At 39.2% G+C, this 23,460-nt stretch overlaps 1 protein-coding gene across 1 annotated transcript in view; it reads right to left on the bottom strand.

Annotated features, from left to right (window-relative positions):
• LOC136866679 (calpain-D) overlaps positions 1-23,460 on the bottom strand; it is a 137,578-nt gene that overhangs the window by 93,411 nt on the left and 20,707 nt on the right. Inside the window, exons 3-4 of the mRNA XM_067143793.2 lie at positions 19,513-19,696; positions 14,340-14,542 (exon numbers count right to left, since the gene is read on the bottom strand). Coding sequence (XP_066999894.2) covers positions 14,340-14,542; positions 19,513-19,696 — 387 coding nt within the window. The remainder of the gene's footprint in view (positions 1-14,339; positions 14,543-19,512; positions 19,697-23,460) is intronic.

Consider the following 23,460-nt stretch of genomic DNA (forward strand, 5'->3'; position numbering starts at 1 on the left):
ACGACATTGTTATAGCATCCCACACGTTTGAGGAGCACATGAAACACTTACAGATTGTTCTACATAAAATCAGGGAAGGGGGATTTACATTAAAACTGAGTAAATCGACATTGTGTTCACAACAGATCACATTTTTGGGACACACTCTATCTTAACAGGGGGTAAAACCGGAACAGACGAGATTAGACAAGATAAACAACACTCCTACTCCACGTAATGTTAAGCAATTGAAATCTTTTCTGGGAATGTGTAATTACTTTCGACGTTTTGTGGGTAAATATTCTGCGCTGTTAGAGCCGTTTCGTGAGCTATTGAAAGGAGGTGCAAAGTGGAAGTGGAGGAAAGAACATGATGAGGCTTTCCAGAAGTTGAAGGATGGATTTAATGAAGCAGTTATGTTGAGATATCCTATGTCAGATCGTGAATTTATTCTCATGACTGAAGGTTCAGAGAAGGGAGTTGCTGGATGTTTATGTCAGAGAGATGATAACGGCAATTTAGGCATAGTTTCCTTGGCAAGTCATGGGCTAAGTATGGCAGAAAAGAGATATACGATCACTGAGATTGAATTTCTTGCAATCATGTATTCATTAAGTAAGTTTAGAATGTATGTTTTAGGTAATAAATTCGAGATATGGACTGACCATCAGGCCTTGGTATTCTTAAATACTTATAAACTAACTAGTAGTCGTATGACTCGTTGGATTTTAGCCATAAGTGAATATGATTTTAAGATATGTCATATTAAAGGGAAAGATAATGTTATGGCTGACTTTCTCAGCAGGTATCTCCCTAAGGAGGAAAATACTGTCTCTTTAGAGATGAAAGAAGATATTTTGATTTGTGTTGGCTCGATGACTGATAATACTGCAGAAAGAGATAGACTTCGTTATCTGTTGTCCGAGCAGGAAAGAGAAGAAGAGTTGGCGGGACTGTTGACCTCGCTTAGAGATAAGGAACCAGGTACTGTTCTAGTGAATGGTAAATTTACGTATAAGTTATGTAATGGTTTTCTCACTCGGAAATGTTATTCTGGGAAGTTCAATGTATGTGTACCTAAAGCCCTGAAAGAGGATATGATTTGGTTTTATCATAAGGAGCTGGGTCATTTTGGAGCAAATAAGGTCTTATATGCTATTCAGGGTAACTTTGTGTGGAGGAATATGGGAAGGCACGTGAGGAAAATACTCGCTACGTGTGATCTCTGCCAACGCTCTAAGCACCCGACTAGACTTCTAGAGGGGCCCAGGCAGGCTGTTATTGTTGACAGACCCGGGAAGCTTATTAGTGTTGATCTGTTTGGACCGTTAGTTAAATCCAGATATGGTTACCAATTTGTTTTTGTCTTGATTGATGCCTTCAGCAAATATGTCAAGATGTACCCATTGAGGAAAGCTACAGGGAGGGGTTGTCTCAAACAGGTCATGGACAGATATATTCCTGAGTTCGGATGTCCCCTCAGAATATTATCTGATCATGGCAGCCAGTTTATTTCGAAGATCTGGAATACCAAACTAAATGAACTGGGGATCAAAACTATATTTTCATCGATACGTTGACCACAAAGCAATATGGTTGAAAGAACGATGCGTGAAATAGGACGTATATTTAGGGCATATGTGCATGACAAACACAACTCGTGGTTTTCACAGTTGAGTAATGTCGAACGTTGGTGTAATATCACGTTGCACGAGTCCACTGGATTTACGCCCTATGAAATTCATCACGGCAGGAAGCCTACTGATGAAATTGCGAGTATGTTAGGCTTGGACTTGGGAGAGGAGAAAACTAAGGATTTTTATATCCAGCTGGCTAGGGAGAATTTAAAGAAAGCAGGAGATAAACGTATTCGCCAGCAGAAAAAGACTACTTTGGATGAATTTGAGCTTGGTGACAAGGTTTTACTCAGAGTGCCACTCCCATCATCAGCAGAAGCTGGTCAATTTTCTAAGTTTTTCTTGTTATATCAGGGATACTTCACCGTTGTGAAACGGATTGGGAAATGTGCTTATTCATTAGAAGACAAGGAAGGAAATATCGTAGGCACATACAATATAAGAAATCTTAAGAAATATATCATGTGAGTTTGTTGATTAATTTTCATTATTAATTCACCATGTTTTATGAAGCTGGCATTGCGAACAGGACTTCAGTGAAATTAGCGTGTGTTGTTATATTAAGTGAAGCACGACAGTGCAATAAACTCCAGTGCTTGGAGACAGTGTATATAATGAAATGTCTTCGAGAATTACTTTTGGACACTAAATGAACGTTTGAAACGACAGAAGTGAGAAATAAATGTAATCTCTGTATGTAAATAATACTGTATAATCAAAGTGAAAATGATAATTGATCAATGTTTTATATGTGTAACAACGAACATCCAGATGGATGATACTATGTACCCAATTTGTAAAGGGCATTTTTATACATGTATATATGGTGTACTCAATTTCAGGTGATTATGTATATATTTCATGAATCAATCGATTCATTTCATCGATTATTTCATGAGGGAGGCGTTCTGTAACCGTACAACAAGGTTACAGATTCCATTCAGTATTTATTATTATTATTATTATTATTATTATTATTATTATTATTATTATTATTATTATTATTATTATTATTATTATTAACCCGATTCATTAGATTTTATATATTCTGTTTCTCATCATTTAGACTGTAATAATTGGGTATCACGTATGTTATTGTATTTAATCATAGGTTAAGTGAAATTTATTTGTAATTATTCTGTATTGTAGTAAGTGAGATTTGTTGGTTTCATATTGTCATGCTGTGGCTTGTAACTCTGGCTAGATGAGCTGGCATAGTATTTTGCAATCGAGGCTATGTTTAACTGTGCACGTAGATTTCCTGGCGACGCATTCAGCATAGTCATCCTCCATCCGCTTGGGCACGCTTAGACGACACATGACTGATGATATCAGTGCGTGGGCACGTGATTGCGACCAAGTGTCAGTATTCGCCAGCTACTGTATGTGGAAGTGGAAGGGATGAACAGTGAGTAGGGAGATGAGTCGTCATCGCGAGGTTATATCAGTCGATGCGACGGTGGTGAGAGGTATCGTATTCAGTTCATATTTTTCAGTTCATATTCAGATCATATCGTTCAGATCATATCGTGCAGATCATATGTAACAGTCAGATGTATCAAATGGAAGAAGTGGTCTTAGTGTGATGGTCAGAGCTAAGAGTTGTGTTTGAAGAAGTAATTATCGAGGAAGTCTACAAGTGGTGGTTGTATCCGAGCAGAGACGGGTACTATGCAGATAAAGAAACATCATCTTCTTGTGAGGATGGACTTCACAAGATGTTTCAATAATATTTTCCAATTTCTTATAATATATTGAGTGGATGTAATTACATTGGAGCTCCCTACACGCGTACATGGTATGTAGGCCAACTCCTTGTTATATAAGAAGATAACAGCAGACGGCTCCCGACTTCAGCTCAGAGGTTTTCCCAAGAATTTCAAGTTCAACAGCGGTGTATGCCGACATCAGGTAATTAAAGCATCAGATATATTATGCATTCATAACATGAAGAAGAATGTAATCAGCGGCGATATCACATCTCACTTCAAGTTCATGCCAATAGCTTTTTTTTGTTTAGATTAAATTTTCCTTTTATTAGTACCGCAAATCTCACGATATATTTTTTTTGTTAAATTAAAAGACGTCAATGATTGTTCATTGTGACGTAAATTATAGTCATAAACTCAGTTTTATTTTAATTATAATAAGTGATTCCAGCTCCATGTACAATCCTCAATTGTGGAAATGCAACAGTAATTTAATATTGTCCCGATCCATATCCCTGTATATTGCCAAATATGTGAGTTTATCACCTCACGCCTTGAGATAATTGATATAAGAGGTATGCTCTACCAAATTTTGTTGTTTTTATTTAAAAAGCAACTGGCGCTCAAACAAATGTTATGTATATTGTGTGAAGGAGATGAAGGTATAAGAGTAGTGGTTGGAGTAGTCACAATGTCTTTAACAAATTCATTCACCAGCTAAATGAAAAGTACACTTTCTGGTGGTTCCACTTTTGGCATTTTTCTTGCATAAAACTATTTGGAAGGATAATTCTGTACTGAAGCAGAAACTGTTGTTTCCAATCCTCTCTTGTTTCAATTTGTTCTTGGCCTTGAGATACACTGGGGTGAATGTCTGGCTGTAGGGACGGATGCGAAGGCTGGTGCATTGCTTGAAATTGAGCGTTAGGATATACACTCTCCTATCATCAGAGTGCTGTATTGTGTTCCTGCACATATCTTGGAAACTCAAGGCTCAAGGGTCCTTACCCTTTCTTAGTCACCAACAACTGCTGATCAATTTGCTTGGTCATGAAAAATGTTTAGCAAATTTAACCATATGTAATAAAAATGTTAAATGTTTTATGTTGTGATTGGTGAACTTTTGTCAGTCTGACAGAAAAGAAAGCATATTTAAAAAGCTAAATTAAAATGATCTAAACATTTTTCAAAATGCTATAAATTGGCCTAAAACGTTGTTGAAAGTTGGAACAATGACTGATCATCCGAAATCAGGAAAAAATGCAAAAGAATGCAAAACAAAAACGTGGTACATCGCAGAATGAATTTCTACATTAGTGAGCAACATCCTAATGCAAAGGAAAAAAAAATAAAAATGACCTTTCAACAACATCTGCTCCCTAGTTATTTTATTTCTACTTTGCCACTCTTATTCACTGTTTGTGGGACAATTTTACCTTCTCCCATTGCTTTATCACACTACAGTTCATATACAGTACAGTATATTCTTTTTTTATTTTTCTACAGTTAGAGTACAATTCATTTTCATCAGACAGCTATTCGAAATCTGACATATTACCAGCAAGAATTACCATTATATGGCACATTAAATGGTATCATGATAACAATGATGTTGGATTTGTGTTTCACTATACTGTAATTCATACTTACATCACAACATGCACATATAGATCCAACTATATAAATAATGTTGTACTTTGTAGACGATATCTTTCTTTTTTTTAAATTAGTAAGCAGTAGGCCTATTTTAAAATTCAGTTTTGTAAGTGGTGTTGGATATGATACTATGATATACACTTTAAGATAGTTTAGTATGAGCCAGATTTTAAAAATACAGTTTTTGCACATGGACTGAAGCTAAACATTAACAAATTAGAACACACAGTGGTTTCCCATTTTCACACCAGGCAAATGCTGGGGCTGTACCTTAATTAAGGCCACGGCCGCTTCCTTCCAACTCCTAGGCCTTTCCTATCCCATCGTCGCCATAAGACCTATCTGTGTCGGTGCGACGTAAAGCCCGTAGCAAAAAAAAAGAACACACAGTCCCAAACTGTGGTCTGCGGACCCCTGGGGGGCCGCGGTGATAATCCAAGGGGTGTACAATAATAATGAAGTTGTGTTTGAAAAGTGAAATTTTATTGTACACACACAATTCATAGAAAATTTACTAAATTTTGGAACTATGTCTTCAGTGTTGTATAACTTACATACAGTATATGTAACTCTTAACTTGGCCGATAAATGGTACAAGTCAACAACGGCGAAAGAAGAAATACTACAAGTCAGTGTAAGAGTTTTAACTGTGAGACACTTGGAATTGCTAGTATCCACACTTGGACCATATTTTCTGGCTCTGGTTGAGAAAATTTAGTGGATCAGAAATCCCTTCTTTGAAACTGAATATGAACTTCCCTCCATTGAGCAAAATCAACTAACTGAATCTTGGCAGAGAGAGAATGAAAAATAAATTGCAGTATGATATGGGTGGAGTGGCATGATTAGCTCTAGGAAGTTCCATGAATGTATCACAACTCAACGTCTCTGATCGACTTTTGGGTCCATGACATCCCCTATACCTGATGATTCCTAGAGAAGAAATACTGAGTTTAGTGCCTTTCATGACAACATACCTGTGTGAGTGTACCTTTTCTGCTCTCACACATGTGAAAACGAAGTTCAGAAACAGAACTCATGTAGAGGCTGATCTTCAGTTTGAGTGACTACGCTTTGGAAAACAGCACCATCCGTCCCATTGATCCAACAACCGCAACGAGTGAATTTTTCAAGTAAGTTTCCAGTTCCAGGCTGTTGTAAAAAACACACACACATATATTATCATTATAGACCGTTATGCCTTTCAGCGTTCAGTCTGCAAGCCTCTGAATTTATTAAACGTCGCTGAAATCCTCTATTTGCAACTAGTGCTGTGGCCTCATTTAGTTCTATACCTCTTATCTTCAAATCGTTATAAATTGAGTTTAACCATGGTCGTATTGGTCTCCCTCTACTCCTCTTACCCTCCATAACAGAGTCCATTATTCTCCTAGGTAACCTATCCTCCTCCATTCGTCTCACATGACCCCACCACCGAAGCCGGTTTATGCATACAGCTTCATCCATCGAGTTCATTCCTAACTTAGCCTTTATCTCCCCCCTGTTCTGAGTACCCTCCTGCCATTCTTCCCACCTGTTTGTACCAGCAATCATTCTCGCTATTTTCATGTGTGTTACTTCTAACTTATGAATAAGATATCCTGAGTCCACCCAGCTTTCACTCCCGTAAAGCAAAGCTGGTCTGAAAACAGACCGTAAAGACAGTTTCGTCTGGGAGCTGACTTCCTTCTTACAGAATACTGTTGATCGCAACTGTGAGCTCACTGCATTAGCTTTACTACCCCTTGATTCATTCTCACTTACTATACTACCATCCTGGGAGAACACACAACCTAAATACTTAACATTTTCTACCTGTTCGAGCTTTTTATCACCAATCTGACATTTAATTATGTTGAATTTCTTACCTACTGACACCAATTTAGTCTTCGAGAGGCTAATTCTCATACCATACTCACTGCACCTATTTTGTTTGTAATTATTAGCCAAGTTCCACACAGTTTTATAATTTCTGTGCATTTTTAAAATAGCTTTATATAAATGAATTTAATTTGAAGTTTCAAAGAAAGTAAATATTAGTCCTAAATCTTACAAATAAAATCATACATGGTATCATTGCAAAATTCTGTTTTTTGTTTACTGAATGCAGTATTTTCTACATTTTTCAATTTGAGTAAATTGAATATTTACCTAGATTTTTCCCAGACACTACAGTCTTCACTGGGAGTTTTTTTATTATTTTCAGAGAGTAAGTGATAACTAACAGTATAATATTTATTATTATAATTATTAATGAATTAAGGTACCGAGCATGGTGAAACAGAATGGTTCCCCATTAGCAAAGGCGTAAGACAAGGATGTATACTTTCACCTTACTTGTTCAATCTGTATGCTGACTACATCATGAGGAAATCTGGATTGAATGAGTCACCTCATGGTTTTTCTTTTTTTGCTATGGGCTTTACGTTGCACTGACAGAGATAGGTCTTATGGTGACGATGGGATAGGAAAGGCCTAGGAGTTGGAAGGAAGCGGCCGTGGCCTTAATTAAGGTACAGCCCCAGCATTTGCCTGGTGTGAAAATGGGAAACCACGGAAAACCATCTTCAGGGCTGCCGATAGTGGGATTCGAACCTACTATCTCCCGGATGCAAGCTCACAGCTGCGCGCCTCTACGCGCACGGCCAACTCGCCCGGTCTCATGGTTTTTAAGAATAGTGGATTGAATATAAACAACTTGAGATATGCAGATGACACTACTTTGGTTGCTGAAAGTAAGGAAGGCGTACAGGAAATCATGATGAAAGTTAGAGAACAGAGCGAAAACATTGGCCTGTACCTGAATATCAACACGACCGAAATCATGACAACAGGTTTACCATCATACGTTATGATAAATAATGAAGTAATCAAAGAAGTAATGAAGTAATCAAGTAATCTGTTTTTGTGATCAACCATCAGTAGAAGTGGCTCAAACAGTTCAGAAATTCACCAAAGACTTGCCCTTAGAAGAGCAGCATACAAAGGCCTGGATAAGATTTTCAAGTGCTCAGATATACCCTTGCATACTGAAGTCAGAATTATTAAGGCATTAGCCTTTCCCATAGCTACATATGGTTGTTCTTCAACTTAAAATCTTCACGCAAATAAACTCCGGAAAGATTTTCCTAATACTAGTATTATCTCACCACCCACCATTAAATTTTATTAAATTATTGTTTATTTTAACTGATATGTTGTTCATTGTTATTTTCAGTAGAGTTATGTTCCTTCGAGTCTATCGTAAAACTGCACCCACCCTCTGTCCTTGTCCTTTGGTTGGGTCCTTTCCACGCATTCCACCTCTCTTGATCTGCTGTACGTTAAAATATATTGCCAGCGAGAGCATAGTTAACTTTGATTGGATATGCCTAGCTACAGTATAACTGGTAGCTAGAGCATGGTTAACTTTGGGTGGCTATGCTGCGCTACACTATTGTGTATTCCTACTCACATTCATATTCTTCCTTCCAGGCCATGTATGTACCCATAAAATGGGCACTCGCAAGCTCACTCAGGTTCAGCTTGTGTGACTCTGAGAGAGTACATCCGACATTCTTGCACTAGATCTACCGGTACTTCACTTTTCCTTCAAGGCCGCCTCAGCAGTTCCTTTCCGTGTTGCTTTAGGATGCCCTGTACCTCTCTTCGGCTCTTCGACAGCGAGATCTTTCTGTACTAGATGGTGTTCATAACGTCTTCTGACATGGCCTTACTAGCAGAGCTGTTTTTCCTCTATCTTGTTGCTGATGGGCACAACTTTACAAGATCCTCACACATGCTCATTGTGCACTTTGTCGTGCACAGCGATGACCACTAACAGTCGCAGCATCTGCATCTCTATGACAATCATTCACTGGTCATGCTGCTTCTGTTTAGTCCAACATTCGGAGCCGTACAAGAGAGCAAGCTGGACAGTGGTTTTGTACATTTTGCCCTTCAATTTGACTGGCATCCACTTATAACACAGAACACCGGTAAGATACCACCATTTTGTCTAACCAATATGGATGCAGTGCTTGATATCTGCATCAACACTACCATAAGTTATGATGACTGATCCAAGGTACTTGAACACATCGGTCATCACGACTGGGTCTCCAGCAAGGAAGACCTTGTTGTGTGGGCCCGCTTGCCCAAGATGCACAAAGTTGAAGAACATGTACTCTGTCTTCTTGAGACTTATTCTGAATTCATTTGCCTCTAGCATTGCTCGCCATCATTCCAAGATTGCCTCAACCTCCTCACATGACTCACCAACCAAAACAATATCGTTTGCATAAAGTAGGGTCCATGACAGATCTGTCATCATCTGCTCTGTCAGGTAGCTGATGATGATGAACAATTCTGGGCTGGGTGCTGCTGACCCCTGATATACACTGACATCAACATGGGAACTGTCTGAAACACCTGCAGTGGTTTTCACCTTCATAGATGGACACAAGTATATATCATGGATTGTCTCCACATACACCTCAGGGGACTTTTTGATGCCATAGTGCTGCCCATACAGTATCTCTAGGAACATGATCCAGATAAATGAATACCATATGGAGTTCTTTCCATAGGTCACACTGTTTTTCAATCAAGATCCACAGAGTCTGTATCACATCACTTGTTGGCATATTAGGTGTAAAACCACACTGGTTCCTTTGTTAAGAAGGAAGCTGTTCTTTCCAGTGTCTACTCAATTAAGGTACCTTTAAAGCCTTTCAGTCTGTCTAAGACTAATTATAACACATATAACATTATAACATACCTGTAAAACAACACACTACTTAATAAAGAATGACATGTTCTCTTCAAAAAAAAAAGTCAAATACATTTTTCTTTAAATCGATGAAAATTGGTTAGAAATGTAGAAACATTTATGTTTAAATTCTGTTTATAACCTTTAACACTTGACAGTTAGAACTTTTCTTAATAAAGTGCTCCAGAACTATGTCCTCTCCCCATTGCTAGTCCAACAAAGGGTAAGTTCTAACTTTCAAGTACTAAAGAATGTGAACAGAATTTAAACATACTGGAAAAGTTTCTACATTTCTCAACAATCATCATTTTTTTTTTTTTTTAAGTTTGATTTGATAGAATGTGATGGTGTTCTTTCAAGAATGAGACATATCGTTCTTTGTTCAATAGTGTTTTTTTCCAGGTACTTTACATTATAATGTTATAGGTGTTATAAATAGTATACGATAGACTGAAAACCTTTAAAGTTACACACTGGTTCTGATTTCTACTCGTATTCCTACCTTTTAATTTAATATGATATTTTCAGATACTATTATTATTGACTAGCGAATGTACCCGTGCTTCGCTACGGTATTCTACATTGTATTCGAATATCGAAGTAAATAGTGTGCATGTAGTAAATACGATTGTTTTAAAATTGCATGTCTCTTAGCGTTATCCGAGAGAGAGCATGGGGAGGTCCCCGTACGTTGTTTCCAATGTAAAGTGTTTGTTATGGATTTGTGATATAACGGCAGGCTCACTTGCCTACTGCCATTCACAATCGAGTTGGGAAGTTTACATTATAATTGCAGGCCCCATTGCCTACTATGCGGACAGAATCGATTTGGGGAGTTTTCGTTAAAATGGCAGCCCCCCTTTCCTACTTCCAGACAGATTACAGTTGAGGAGTTTCTATTATAATGGTAGGCAATTACCCTACTATCACTCGAAATTGAGTTGTGCAGTTATCATTATAATGCCAGGCCCATTTTCCTACTTCCAGCCAGCTTACTGCCAGTCACACCAAGTTGGTGAGTTTCCATCAAAATAGCAGGCCACTATGCCTAATGCCAGTCACATTTTAGATGAGGACATTTCTTTATAATGGCTGGCACCCTTGCCTACTGCCAAACACAATCGGGTAGGGGAGTTTTAAACAAAACTGCATGCTCACTTGCCTTCTGCAAGTCAAATCGAGAAGTGAACTATTCATTACAATTGTAGACCTTCCTTACTAATGACAGTTACACAGGAGTTGGAGAAGGAACCCTTTCATACTGCCAGTCAAAGTCGGTGTGGGGAGTACTGATTACAATAGCAGACCCACCCTTTCTCGATCGCTACAAATCGACATCAGTGAATATATATAGATCGACATACGAAAGTATATGCGTGTTTACAATATTGAAGACCTTCATTTACAGATTAACTGCTACTAAACGTACGTCATATCGACAAAGGATTATACCATAAGACACGCCGGATTTAGTGGCCTAAATGGCTGGTCCTATGATATGTCATCTATTCTTGGGTCAGATTGAGTTAGAAACGTGGAACGGGGTAACGTTCTTGTAAGATTATCTCACATTACATTACTTTTCGGATAATTATGTGACAGCTACATACATAGCATTTGACTCATATATGGCTACTGGGTGGGCCAATTTTCGTGAAGAGTTTGATGATTCTGTATTTCATATAAGTAATCGAAGGTATGAATTATGCATGTGAAAATTCCAAATTGACTTAACATCGATTAATAGAGAAAAATCAAACGTAAAAGGGATACAGATACGGCAAAAAGTCATATGACCAAGGTTGTAGATCATTCCAAATTGAACGGAGATTGTGCACTCTGTTATGTGATAGGAATTTCCGAAGGTCTGCACCATCATTAAAATTGCCTGCATATTTCGATATTCTTCGGGGATAAAAAGTGAAAAATTTAATGTTCTTGGATATTTTCCGTTCGTTACAGGCTAAAACGTATAATTTTGTCAAATTTCAATTATCTTCTTTTTCTTCTGGCAGATTATGCCGCAATCTGGATTTTGGGCGAGGCGGGTAAAAATTAGGACTTTCAGGAAACTAAACCAAAAATTATGCAGATGGTCATTATTACCCCTTAAACGGAAAGCTGTACGAAAATTTCGCCAAAATAGTCAGTGTAGAGGCACACAGTCGTTACGATTTGATTTATATAGATAAGGAATCTGCTCCATGTAAAACACCTTTTTGGCTATGTCCGCTGGACTTAACCTGCAAAACTGACCATTCATGATATCTCCCTTATTAATCCTCCTGACGAAAAAATGCACATGAAAAAAAGGTTTAGAGGTGGAATTCCATCACGTTTGGTCGATTTCCAGTCAGGTTGGTCTTGTTCTGTATATATTGTGGAAGAGTAAAATCACCATTTCGGTTCCCTATAAACCGCCAGTCCATTCCGGAACATGAAATGTTATTTACGTTTAAAACCTACCTTTGGACAGGTGGATGCTAAATATGAATTTTGGTTCGAATGTCTTCAGTAGTTTTCAAGTTGTAAGGAATACGCTTTACACGCACCCGCTCGTGAGTTAAGTCCGATGGGACTTGCACAAAAAAACGGTCCGTTAATGATATCTCCCTTATTAATCCTCGTATCGAAATGATGCACATGAGAAAAAAGGTTTAGAAATTAATTTCTACCAAGGCAGGTAGATTTAAATTAACGTTGGTTGTGTATATTTTGTGGAAGTGCAAAATCACTGTTTCGGTTTCGTATAAACCCCCAGTCAGTTCAGGTATTTAGAAACAATATTTGCCCTAAAACCTATCAAGGAGGGGTGTATTCTAAATATGAGTATTGGTGGAAATACATCCAGTAGTTTGTAGCACTCGCGTACATTCGGCGTAATTAAGGAAGAAAATAATACAGTTAAGAAAGTTGAAAGTAATAGAAAATGGATTATAACTGAGGACAGCCGGATAACGACAAATATGTAAATGCCAAGTTAATGTATTGGAAAATCAAATGCCCCTCAATAAATTATGCTAGTGTGAGTTATGGATATAATAAAGCGGTAACAGAGGAGAAATTTAGGTCCATTGATTCCTAGGTAAACAAATAATAAGAAGATGACTAATGGTGTTATTACTTAATCTATTCGAAGGCGGTTATAACATCCAACGATATTCCGCCAATATCCCGCAGATAGGCCGATTGACGCCTCTCTTGCCTTCTACCTAAGGAACAACCACGAATTTAAAAGCATGATGAGGAAAATGGCAATACGTTACTTCCCTGCTGGCATGCAGTCAGAGACGTTGCCATGGTAACCTGTAGGTTCGTTGTCGGTCTGATGTGGTGGTGGTGATTATTGTTTTAAGAGGAAGTACAACTAGGCAACCATCCTCTATATAACACTAATCAGAGGGAAAAATGGAAGGGGTCCGACACTTCGAAAAATGAAGGTATCGGCCAAAGGAAGACAAGGGCCACGAAGGGCGTGAAAATGAAAGACTCCCTAGCCCTCGCAAACCTAATAGCGTCGGGGTCGGAAAAGAACAAGAGTTCACCAAGAGAGATCGGATAGGATAGATGAAAGTGAGGAGCCTGGCACAAGTAAGTGGAAGCAATGCCAGGACTCAGCTGAGGGCCCCGTGGTCGCCAACCCACGCTCCAAAGTTCAGAGCCCCTGGGCCCCTTTTAGTCGCCTCTTACGACAGGCAGGGGATACCGTGGGTGTTATTCTACCGCCCCCACCCACAGGGGGGTGTCGGTCTGACGGTCACTCAATGCAGAGCATGGTACCAGCAGAAAATTGTAAATTTCTCCGTCATGTAAAGAGTAAGGTAAATTATGAACATAACGAAAGTTGTTCATAATGAAGAGACGTTTAACGTACGGTAAACGAAGCTTACAGAAAATCAATAGTATAAGAGAAAATGGAGGAAAACCATTCTGGTTTTCCTATAAACCTCCCGTCTATTCAAAGATTTTAAAATGATATGCATATTGAAACCTTCCCCGGGATGAGTATACTCTAAATATGAAGTTTAGTTGAGATCTATCGAGCCGTTTCGACGTGATGGTGGAAAAACCATTCTGGTTTTCCTATAAACCCCCGTCTATTCAAAGATTTTAAAATGATATGCATATCGAAACCTTCCCCGGGATGAGTATACTCTAAATATGAAATTTGGTTGAGATCTATCCAGCCGTTTCGACGTGATGGTGGAAAAACCATTCTGGTTTTCCTATAAACCCCCCGTGTATTCAAAGATTTTAAAATGATATGCATATCGAAACCTTCCCCGGGAGGAGTATACTCTAAATATGAAGTTTGGTTGAGATCTATCCAGCCGTTTCGACGTGATGGTGGAACAAACGGACAGACAAACAAACAGACACGAACAATTTTATTTATATAGATAGATTGTATTAAGCTATTGGTAAATTTTATACCACTTTGTAAAAAACTAAGATAGTTAACACCTTCAGAAAAGATTAATGACTTGCTTTTAATTCTTAATATGTTTCTCTTTACGAATTAGCATCTTGTGAATTTTTAAAATTGTATAATCAGTTGAATTCAGTGTCTTTCATATTTTAAGAACTGGAATTTAATTATGCTCATACCTGAGAATAGACAAGATGTCCACGCTTATCACAAGGTAAGAGATCATCCACTAATACGGTGGTCCACTTGCCATCCTTACACAATCGCACCTGGTATGCGCCCTGATTGCAGAATTCTCTCATCACCATCACCTTCTTGACTAGGTCTTCCCTCTCAGCCAAGACAGCCAGAGCACTGAGAAGCCAGCAGTTCCCAAGTACTCCTGTAAGTCAATATTCATATTTCTATAAGGAACAAATTCAACAAATAACTATCAATGTAGTAAAACAAAAATTTTGAGCTCTGTTGAGTTAGCAAATCAATAATTCTATACGTGATATACACAAAGACTCAAAAGCTATTTTTCAGAAATAAACATGCAAAGGAAGTGGAATTTTCTCTTCTGTGATTGCATGTGCTGTAAGTTAGACAGCTGCACTAACCTATATTGTCATTTTCTGCATATAACAATCTGAAATATTTCATATTAAACCAAACCAAATCAAATCAAAGCAAACTCCATGGTGCTACAGCTCTGATGACCTTTGGACTACTAAGCAACTACTGCTCAGCTCAAAGGCCTACAGATTATGAAGCAACATGATCAGCATGATGAGTCCTCTTGTTTAACTTTTCTAGACTAAGGTCGCTATCTGATTGTCGGATAGCTCCTCAATTGTTCTCATATAGGCTGAGTGGACTTCAAACCAACTCTCAGATACAGGTAACAATCCCTGACCTGTCTGGGAATCAAACCTGGCACCTCCCAATAAAAGATAAGCTTGCTATCCCCCACTATTTCTTATTAATATTTAGTAGTTATTAATTCATTTTTTACAATAGTAATTTAAGTGTATAAATATTTGTGACTTAAACTCCAGGATCAGAGATGAAATGTTACCAAGTGGCATCTGTAAGCAATAAAGTGAAACATTAAGAATCAAACAATGTCATACTACTGTAGAAATATGTAGGAAAACTGTGTAACTCAAGCAACAGGTCAAGTGTTAAAGGTATCAAATTGAAATAGACTTCATAATGGTTATGCAAAGATTCAGAGACCTGGTTGAACCAAAAGTCAGTCCATACAGGAGACCCTGGAAATTTTGACTGTCAAAACTTTCAAATGTAACTTAAAAGCTTTCAGTCTGTTGAACATATAATTCAAATATTACACTAAAACACACCTGTAAAAAAAAAAAAAAAAAAAAAAAGGAATAAAAAAAAACAAAAAACAAATTAAACTTTTGTCATGAAGTAATAGCCAACACTTTCTTCTATATTTAATCCATCTCATTCTGAATCACAGCAGAAGTAAGTAATTTCGTACATTATAGCCATGGTTTCCCATTTTCACACCGTCCGACTTGTTGGCTGAATGGTCAGCGTACTGACCTTCGGTTTAGTGGGTTCCGGGTTTGATTCCCGGCCGGGTTGGGGATTTTAACCTTCATTGGTTAATTCCAATGGCCCAGGGGCTGGATGTTTATGCTGTCCCCAACATCCCTGCAACTCACACACCACACATAACACTATCCTCCACCACATTAACATGCAGTTACCTACACATGGCAGATGCCGCCCACCCTCATCGGAGGGTCTGCCTTACAAGGGCTGCACTCAGCCTAGAAATAGCCACACGAAATTATTATTATTTATATATTTTCACACCAGGCAAATGCTGGGGCTGCACTTTATAATTAAAACCACGGTTGCTTCCTTCTCACTCCTAATCCTTTCCTATCCTATTGTCGCCATAAGACTTATCTGTGTCGGTGTTACTTTAAGCAAATTGTACAAAACATTACAGCCAGCATGAAGTGGCAAGAATTAGTAGACAATGGAATAATCCCTAAGTGATAGTATAAGAGAAAGAAAGCAACTTAACCACCATGCATGTTACAAACAAGGAAAAGAGCAAATTATAATAACAAGCAAGAACGTAGAAGTAAAACACACAAAACTGGGACAAGTACTTGTAGTGTGTGTATTACCAGTTAAGACCCTCCGTGGCTCAAGCGGTAGAGTGCCACCCTCTCACTGCTGGGTTCTGTGGTTCAAATCCCGGTCACTCCACATGAGATTTGTGCTCGATACTCTGGTTTTCCCTTTCATTTTTCATTCCAACAACACTCTCCAATATCATTTCATTTAATCTGCCAGTCATTATCATTGCTCCAGAGGAGTACCAGCCAGCACAATTCCTATCCTCGCCACTAGATGTGGGCTTAATTCATTCCATTCCTGAACCAGTCGAATGACTAGAAACAGCCTGAGGATTTCCATTTTTATTATCAGTTGAAGAAGAATAGAATATGAGCAATTGTCCAGAATATTTCATGTACTTTTAACTTCAGTGTGTTCTTACTTCAACCACATTTTTCTTCTTCCCATTCTGCTTCTTCTGTTTTCTCCACACCTTGTGGATTTGGATTTGGCCCTGTTTTACGGCTGTACGCCCTTTTTGACGCCAATCTTATGTGGAGGGATGTAATCACTATTGCATGTTACTGTGGTGGTTGTTGGTGGTGTGTACGTTGAGACGAAACAAACAACCAGTCCCCGAGCTAGAAGAATTAATCACACACGATTAAAATCCTCAATTCGGCCGGGAATCGAACCCGGGATTTTCTAAACCGAAGGTCTCAATGCTGACCATTCCGCCAAGGAGTTGGACAAATTTATCCATCTTTATCCATGTTATTTTTTGTACGTCCCACTAACTACTTTTACGGCTTTTGGACACGCCGAGGTACCGGAATGTAGTTCATTTATATGCGGACGTATTTGAGCACCAAATACCACCGGACTGGGTCGGGATCGAATCCGCCAACTTACGCCCAGAAGGCTATACAATCTGAGTTATAATACTCAGGTCGGCTCTTAACTGATTCATTACTGTCTTTGCTGATAGTTATCATCTGAAAGCTACGTGATGCAAACCGCACAGCCATTCACTCGGTGAATGCTCTTCCGGATGCCAACCCCATGCAGAGAGGTGTATTCACTAGGCCTACTGCGTATTTCTGTGGCGTGCTGTATGTAAATGAAGAAGTGTAATAAAACGAAAACAAACACAAGTGACGAGGCAGAGGAATTAAGCATAAGCAGTTAAAACCTCAGGGTCAGCCGCGAATCGAACCAAAGGCCAGTACACTGAGGAACCGGACTAATTGCCACGAATTGAGGGAGATGAAAGTGAAAGAACGAACAAAATCATTCGAGCCTAATTTTTATATGGTCTTTGTCATACTCAGAAAAATGTAGCAATCAACTGAACAGGTGTCGAGATAGAATATGAACAACTTTCATTTTGGATCAGTCATCAGAGATACTTCGAATGTGTGGACGACGGCTAAATTATCGCTGCAATGTAACATGAACCCTCAAAAAACACCCCTACTTGTTGCACAGAAGTTACATCTCAAAAACTAAAATGATCCACTCCTGCTGACGGATAATGCTTGCTGGTGACGTAAGTCACTCAACATGACTGTCATCAAGTTTGACCGCAAGTTTCTATCCGAAAGTGATTCTATCTCGTTTAAAATATTCCTCGACGCCTGTTCAGTTGATTGTTACATTTTTCTGAGTATGGCAAAGGTCGTCGTCGTCGTCGTCGAGTTTTAAGTACAGTACGGGAGGTGGAAGTGCTAAAGGTGATTGATATTTTCAAGGGTTAAAAGCACCAAAAATCATCAGCATCTCTACGGTTAGCGTGCTGGGCTTTGGTCACAGGGGACCCGGGTTCGATTCCCGGCAGGGTTGGGAATTTTAACCATAATTGGTTAACTCTACTGGCACGGGGACTGGGAGTATGTGTCGTCTTCATCATCATTTCATCCTCACCACGGCGCGCAGGTCACCTACGGGAGTTAAATCAAAAAGCCTGCATCTGGCGAGCCGAACTTGTCCTCGGACACTCCCGGCCATTTCATAATAATCATAGGGAAAACAAGTACACGGTAATAACTTTGGAGGTCCGGCTCCATGGCTAAATTGTTAGCGTACTGGCCTTTGGTCACAGGGGTCCCGGGTTCAATTCCCGGCAGGGTCGGGAATTTTAACCATAATTGATTAATTCCCCTGGCAAGGGGACTGGGTATATGTGACGTCTTCATAATTTCATCCTCATCACGACACGCAGGTCAACTACGGCCGTCAAATCAAAAGACCCGCACCTGGCGAACCGAAGTCCTCGGACACCTCCCGGCACTAAAAGCCATGTGCCATTTCATTTATTTATTTTTTCACTCTGGAAGACATGGAATGAATGATGCTGAACAGGAGAAATCTTAATCAAGGAACTAGGGGCCTTCAAACAAAAAGATGAAACAAAAACATGAAAGATATAAACATTAAATTCTTTAGGCCTTGAAAACATACAAACGTAAGAAAACAAGAGTTTGCCACAGGAGTCAGACAGGAAAAACAGGGGACAGGAACCAGGCACAAATTTGAGGAATCAATGCCAGAATCAGCCGGGATCCATGGCTGCCCAGTTCAGCGTTTCTCATCCGCCGGAACGCGAGATATTCCCCTGGAATTTTGCATTTTTTTATTTTCTGAGCATTATAATTATTTTTATGAACGAAATATTCTTAGGAGAATAATTTTGTGATTGTGTCCTAAAGCGCAGACCCAGATCGTCTCTAAACTCTGAATCCTCAAATACTGGACAACACATTTTTAATTTTAGTTTGAGACTTGCTTCTCCGTCTGCCTGCCTACTGTTGCGTACTGGGAAAAGTATACATTTCATTTTACCAACTTCACTTCTGTTAGCACACTCAAATGGTCACGCGAAGGTCACACATGCATAATCCTAATGCACTAAAGTAATAATAAATATCATGCTGATCACATCAAACTTGTTATGTTACAGAGGGCACAGTGACAAGAAAAAAAACCATGTGTAATTTTAAAATATCTATGTAAACTTGTATATGTAAAATGTATTACATTCATCCCTTTTCATATGAAAATAAAAGTTATAGTTGTGTTACAGATCTCAAACTAGGATCAATTGAATTAGTCTATTTATTGCCTATATAACAGACCGATTTGCTTTTAATAAGTGCTGCGAAGTTATCATTACCAGTACTACACACATATTCAAGTTCAAGAAGAGGTCAAAAGTTTGGTAAAAAATAAATAAATTGAAGTACAGTAAGCCAGCAAAAGGTCACTTACCCTGTGAAATGTCAGATGGTAAAGGCGTGCGAAACACTGCCCACTTCAGCTTACACTCGCTTTCCATGACAATTTCATGAGGTCGTAACCACTGGACCACATGGTTGTCTTTAGTCTCTGCAGGATTATAGTACAGAGACTTAGGTGCTGGAGGAAAGGAGTCGTCCACGAAAGGCTCTTTATTCTGCAAGATATATGACATTTGCTTATTTTCTTCGATATTATTTCTCATAAATAAGTGGGTGGGTAGAAGTAAAAATGATGCTATCAAGAAGTTTAATTTTGAGATAATTACATATGTTAGATTGCAAATTCCATATTGTGAAAGTAACTGGACCTAATATGTCCGACTAGATTGTTTGTACGGCTGGTAAATCTGCCATTTCATTATTTTATTAGGCAGATAACTTAAGTACCGTATATCTAGATAAGCAGAATATTGAAGAGACATACACCACTTGTCCTATAACGGACTGTTTCGTTTCAAAACTGACCGCCAATTTAAACCACTAATGTAAGTCATACTCACCACTGTAGGCTACCTTAAGTTTTCTTGTGTCAGTTTCCGTGTGACTGAAATCTCAATGTCATCGTATTATTGGTGTTTTGTGATACCTGGATACACTGTAAGGTATCATTATGATTAGGCAGATACCGGTATTCAGAAACCAGATGTTGGATTTCAAGATCTCCCCAGGAGCAGACGTGTACTCTGATCACAACTTGGTAGTCATAAAATGTCATGCAAAGTTGAAGAAATTGAAGAAAAGTAGGAATTCAAGAAGATGGGATCTAGATACAGGTTGAAAGAAAAGTGTGTGAGGGATTGTTTCAAGTAATGTGTTACACAAGGACTAAAAGAAAAGGCTGAAGGAAACACGGTACATGACGACTGGACTGCCGTCGAGAATAAGATCAGTAAGCCTAGATCTGCTGAAGAAATGTTATTAAGAAAGATACGATCAAGTATGAATCAGTGGATAACTCGGGAGGATTAGACCTGATTGACGAACGGCGACAATACACGAATGCAAAAACTGAGGAGGGCAGACAAGAATACAGGCGATTAAAGAATGATGTAGACAGAAAGTGCAGGACAGTTAAGGAACAATGGCAGAAAGAAAAGTGCAATGATGGTGAAAGTTGTATGGTCGTTGGAACGGTAGATATTGCATACAGGAAAATCAAGGAAACATCTGGAAAAAGGAAATCATTGTGTATGAATATTAAGAGCTCAGATGAAAAACCACTTCTAGAGAAAGAAGGCAGAAAGATGCCAAGAATATATTCAACAATCGTACCTGTATCAAGGGAAAGAAGTACCGCACATGATAAGGTTCTAGTACAAGAAGAGGCTGTTGGTATTAATGAAATGGGATACCCAGTTTTGAGGTCAGAATCCGACAGAGCTTTTAGAGACCCAAATAGGAACAAGGCATCTGGAATTGATGGCGCAGCCTCAGAACTACTGACTGCCTTAGGAGAAACCAGCATGACGAGGATATTCCATTTAGTGTGTAAGATATATGATACACGAGAAGTACCCTCCAATTTTAGACAGAATGTTGTTATACCTACTCCCAAGGGTGCTGACAAGTGTGAGAGCTACCGCACCATTAGTTTAGTACGTATCTCATGCTTGCAAAATTTTAACACGTTTTATTTACAGAAGAATGGAAAGAGAAATTGAAGCGGAGTTGGGAGAAGATCAGTTCGGACTCAAAAGAAATGCGGTAACACGTGAAGCAATCCTGACTTTACGTCTGATCTTAGGGGATAGAATTAGAAGGACAAACCCACGTACCGGTACATGGCATTCGTAGATCTAGAAAAGGCAGTCAATGTTGACTGGACCAAGCTATTTAAGATCCTGAAGGTGATCGGGATCAGATTCCGAGAAAGAAGAATTATCTACAACCTGTACAAAAATTAGGGCTACGAAAAACAATCCAGAAAGGAGTGAGGCAAGGCTGCAATTTGGCCCATCTCTTTCTCGATGTTTATGCAGTACAGTTTCGACTGCTTGTCCCCATATGAGTGGTCTATCCAGCCCCTATCCTAACCAGTCCAGACCAATGGTCTAGTCCAGCCCCTACCCTAATCAGTCCACACTAATGGTCTAGTCCAGGCCTTACCCTAACCAGTCTAGACCAATGGTGTTTGCAGTGCAATCTAGAGGCCTAAGGCCGCTTCGTTGCTCTGACCTGGGGGCTTATTCCCGCCCCCCCCCAGACCCCCTTTGCTTGTCCCCATATGACTGCTATATCCAGACCAATGCTCTTGTCCACCCCCTATCCTAACCAGTCCAGACCAATGGTCTAGTCCAGGCCCTACCCTAACCAGTCCAGACCAATGGTGCTTGCAATGGAATCTAGAGGCTTAAGGCCGGTTCGCAGCTCTAACCCGGGGGTTTATGCCCCCAGACCCCCTTTGCTTGTCCCCAATTCATTGCTCTTCTCAACAACATACCATAACCTATGGAATATATATTGTCTCATATCAATAACATAAACAAAACTTGTAACTTTCATAATTTGCATTGTAACTTCCATGCTTTTCTCATCTGATGTAAGCTCCATGCTTTGCTCTAAAGTCAAAGTGACCAGTCTATCCCATAACACCTCTGGAAACAAAGATGGCTATGATAAATACATCCTCCTACTTCGTTATGAGTAATTATTACCAATATTACCCATAAAATCACTAAAAATCCTACATTTCGGGACCTGAAAATATTCAAAATGGAGTGCTCAACACATGTGAGTGATTTTCAATGTTGTATTATTATTATTATTATTATTATTATTATTATTATTATTATTATTATTATTACGGTTGTATTATTTCCAGTCCCCTACTTCTTTACCGGAGCCGTAAAGGAAATCGATTATGCGCAAACTGCCAAGCAAGTCAGATGGCACTATATTCAACAGAACGTCCTAGAGCAGGGCCTCTCAAACGCTCAAAATCTCACGCGTGCATATCGAGGCGCAGAGACTCCGTGCACTGTGCATCGTTCCGTCTCGGCTCAACTCGGCTTGACTCGGATGGTGTAGTGCGCTGAGAGCGACGAAGTGTTCGGTAATAGAGGGCTTGTTTATCAGTGAAATAGATACGCGCAAGACAACAACATAATAATGGAGCAACCTGTTTCAAAGAAAACAAAGACTTCCGATAGTCCATTTCAATCGAACTGGGAACTTTCGTATTTCTTTGTCAGTCGTGACGATAAAACCAAATGCTTAATCCGTGGGACAATAATTATGTGATAAGTTAATCAAAAAGATTTTCCAATACAAAGGCTTAGCTCAAATTCTACAAGAATTTGTCGAAGGAAGATTTTCCTAAGCTGCATCGAGAAGCAGGTAAGATTATTTCCTATATTTGGTTCCACATGCATATGTGAAAAATATTTTTTCCTGCTTTGACTTGTACGAAAACTACATGGCGTGCGAGTAGACCTATTTCTGATTGTAATTTAAAGAAGGCTCTCAAATTGCTGTCAGCCGGTCCCTTGTTCCAGGCATAACTGATATCATTGCAAAGATAAAGGAAAAGAAGAGCTAGAGAAGATACATTGTCTGTTCAAACCAAATTGAAAAAAAAAAGTGTTTTAACACTGGTAACATTGTCCCATACAACAGTGTCTCCGCTCACCGCACATAAACATTTCGCAGTGAGGGGAGGATCAACGGGGAAGGTGGAGAAGGCGAAGACAGGCCGAACGGGTGGGACAGATGCAGGGGAAGTGGAGTACGAGTTTGCACTCTGCTCAACCTAGTGAAGTCGTCTCCTGCACCTTGCGCCCGTGCACTGCACAGCGCATGCACCCTGAGAGGCCCTGTCCTAGAGTATGGCCTTTGCAGACGATACAGTTCTGGAAAGAGAAGCGGCTACATTAGGCTTGGTCATACGTAAGGAGTAAACAAAATATATATGATCAACCGC

Source organism: Anabrus simplex, chromosome 3 (assembly GCF_040414725.1).
Source record: "Anabrus simplex isolate iqAnaSimp1 chromosome 3, ASM4041472v1, whole genome shotgun sequence".
NCBI lineage: Eukaryota > Metazoa > Arthropoda > Insecta > Orthoptera > Tettigoniidae > Anabrus > Anabrus simplex.